This window comes from Rhagoletis zephyria, unplaced genomic scaffold (assembly GCF_001687245.7).
Source record: "Rhagoletis zephyria isolate East Lansing unplaced genomic scaffold, Rhagoletis_zephyria_1.1 Rzeph_scaffold_51207, whole genome shotgun sequence".
In the NCBI taxonomy this organism is placed as follows: Eukaryota; Metazoa; Arthropoda; class Insecta; order Diptera; family Tephritidae; genus Rhagoletis; species Rhagoletis zephyria.
Window position 1 is genome coordinate 1 of NW_016208260.1, and position 2,018 is coordinate 2,018.

Genomic DNA, 2,018 nt, shown 5'->3' on the forward strand with positions numbered 1-2,018 from the left:
CCCCCAATGAGGTGGACGCAGGCGCTGCCGGCAAAGTCGAGGGCGCCCATGCGGTAGAGCCAGCCGGTGTCGCGCCAGATCCAGCCGGCGGGCACGCAGTACACCAGCGTGTTCAGCAGCGAGAAGATGATGTAGGCGTTGAAGTTGGTGCGCTCCGTCATCGACCCCGAGACGATGGTCGTGGAGGTGGTGCAGAAGGACAGCTGAAAGATGAAGGTGGCAAACTCGTGGCCCATGTCCGCCTGACTGCTGTCCATGAACCAGTGGCCGCAGCCGTACCACCCGGTCCGGCAGCTCTCGTCGTTTCCGTACTAGGATGATGGATAAAAAAGGTAAGTTTGGGAGGTTTGTTTAGCACTAAATCGAACCTGCAGCCCGTAGCCGACGGCCCAGTAGAAGAGCCCGCCGAGGATGACGTCCACCAGGTTCTTCATCATGATGTTCACCTCGTTCTTCTTGCCGCAGGCCCCTGACTCCAGCAGGCTGAAGCCGGTCTGCATGGTGAAGATGATGAAGGAGCTAGAGAGGATCCAGGTCGAGTCGTCGTAGGAGATGGTAGACATCTTTTTGTTCAGATGTGTTTACTTCCTTCGAGCGAGAGTTGAAGTGAGCTGAGTGCGAAGTGAGCTTCCAGGTTCTTCCATTTCCTGGTTTCGCTGTTTGTTTGGCAGCAACTTGTTCTCTCTTTTTAGGCCAGGGACTATTAGTGCAGCTATTGAGGCAATCGATGACCGGTGCAGAAAAAAAGATGACCAGGTGATTAAAAATTCATGAGCACACTAATGGATCATCACCAAATTGGAACCTCAATCGATCGATGGCCTCGATTGAGAGAAAGAAGAACAGGCGATTACCACCAGCACCACGACTACCAGGAAGCCAAAACGGAATCCATTTTTTCTTTTGGCATTTGCCAAAGTAAGCAGGCAAGAGCTAAACAATCCAAAGGGAAAAATGGTCCATCATGAGCAGCAGCAACCGGAACCCGTCGATCTGGACTACCTCTCGATCAAGATCGACTACAGTGATGCCTCCTTTATCCTCAGCTTCATCTTCGTCATCTTCACCACGCAGACCGGCTTCAGTCTGCTTCAGTCGGGTNGAGCCCGTCGATCTGGACTACCTTTCGATCAAGATCGACTACAGTGACGCCTCCTTCATCCTCAGCTTCATCTTCGTCATCTTCACCACACAGACCGGTTTCAGTCTGCTGCAGTCGGGCTTCGTCCGGCGGAAGAACCAGGTGACCATTATGCTGATGACCACCTTCAACCCGATAATCACTGGTAAGTGATGTGCTAAAAACAGCGATGATGAAATCTGCGAGTTCTATTTTTTATTTCCACCCCACCCTTCAGGTCTTACCTACTGGATCCTCGCCTACGCCCTCACGGAGACCTCCTCCGCGCTGACGACGCCCAACGAGTTCATCGGCCTGGGCTCCTTCCTCGCCGACTCGATCGCCCCGGAGATGGGCCAGCTCTTCGCCAGCTACACCTTCCGCTTGTCCACCATGCTGACGGCCTCGAACGTCCTGCTGGGCGCCTGTGCCGAGCGGATCAGCTTCATCGCCTACTTCCTCTACCTGACGGCGATGGCGGTCGCCTTTGCCCTTCCCAGCTACTGGGTCAGCTCTTCGGCCGGTTTCCTCCACCGGGTGGGCGCCGTGGACATTGCCGGCTGCAGCTTCATCCACCTGGCCGGCGGGACAGCCGGGCTGGTGGCCACGGTGATGTTGAGGCCGAGGTCGGGGCGGTTCGACTATCCGCTGGAGCCATTTGAGATGTGCGATCCGACGAATGCGCTCCTGGGCACATATATGCTTTGGTGAGTAGTTTTCTGGTGTGGAGTCTTTCAGGTTAACTTGAAATTGTCCTTTGCAGGTGGGGCTGGGTGGGCTTTCACATGTCCGCCACCTTTGGCGTCTCCAACAATCGCTGGATGTACTGTACACGGTAAAACACTCTGCCAACTGTTTACAATCAGCAGAAGTTTTATCAGCTGGGCTCTATTTCCAC

General features: G+C 54.7%; 1 protein-coding gene across 1 annotated transcript; it reads left to right on the top strand.

The window, feature by feature from the left end:
* Positions 1–1,027: 1,027 nt before the first annotated feature.
* LOC108355862 (putative ammonium transporter 3) lies at positions 1,028–1,955 on the top strand (the record flags this gene model as incomplete). Its single annotated transcript, XM_017606994.1, has 3 exons — positions 1,028–1,286; positions 1,359–1,827; positions 1,884–1,955. Coding segments are annotated over exons 1-3 (800 nt in total), but the record flags the coding sequence as incomplete, so codon positions are not given.
* Between the last annotated feature and the right edge of the window lie 63 nt (positions 1,956–2,018).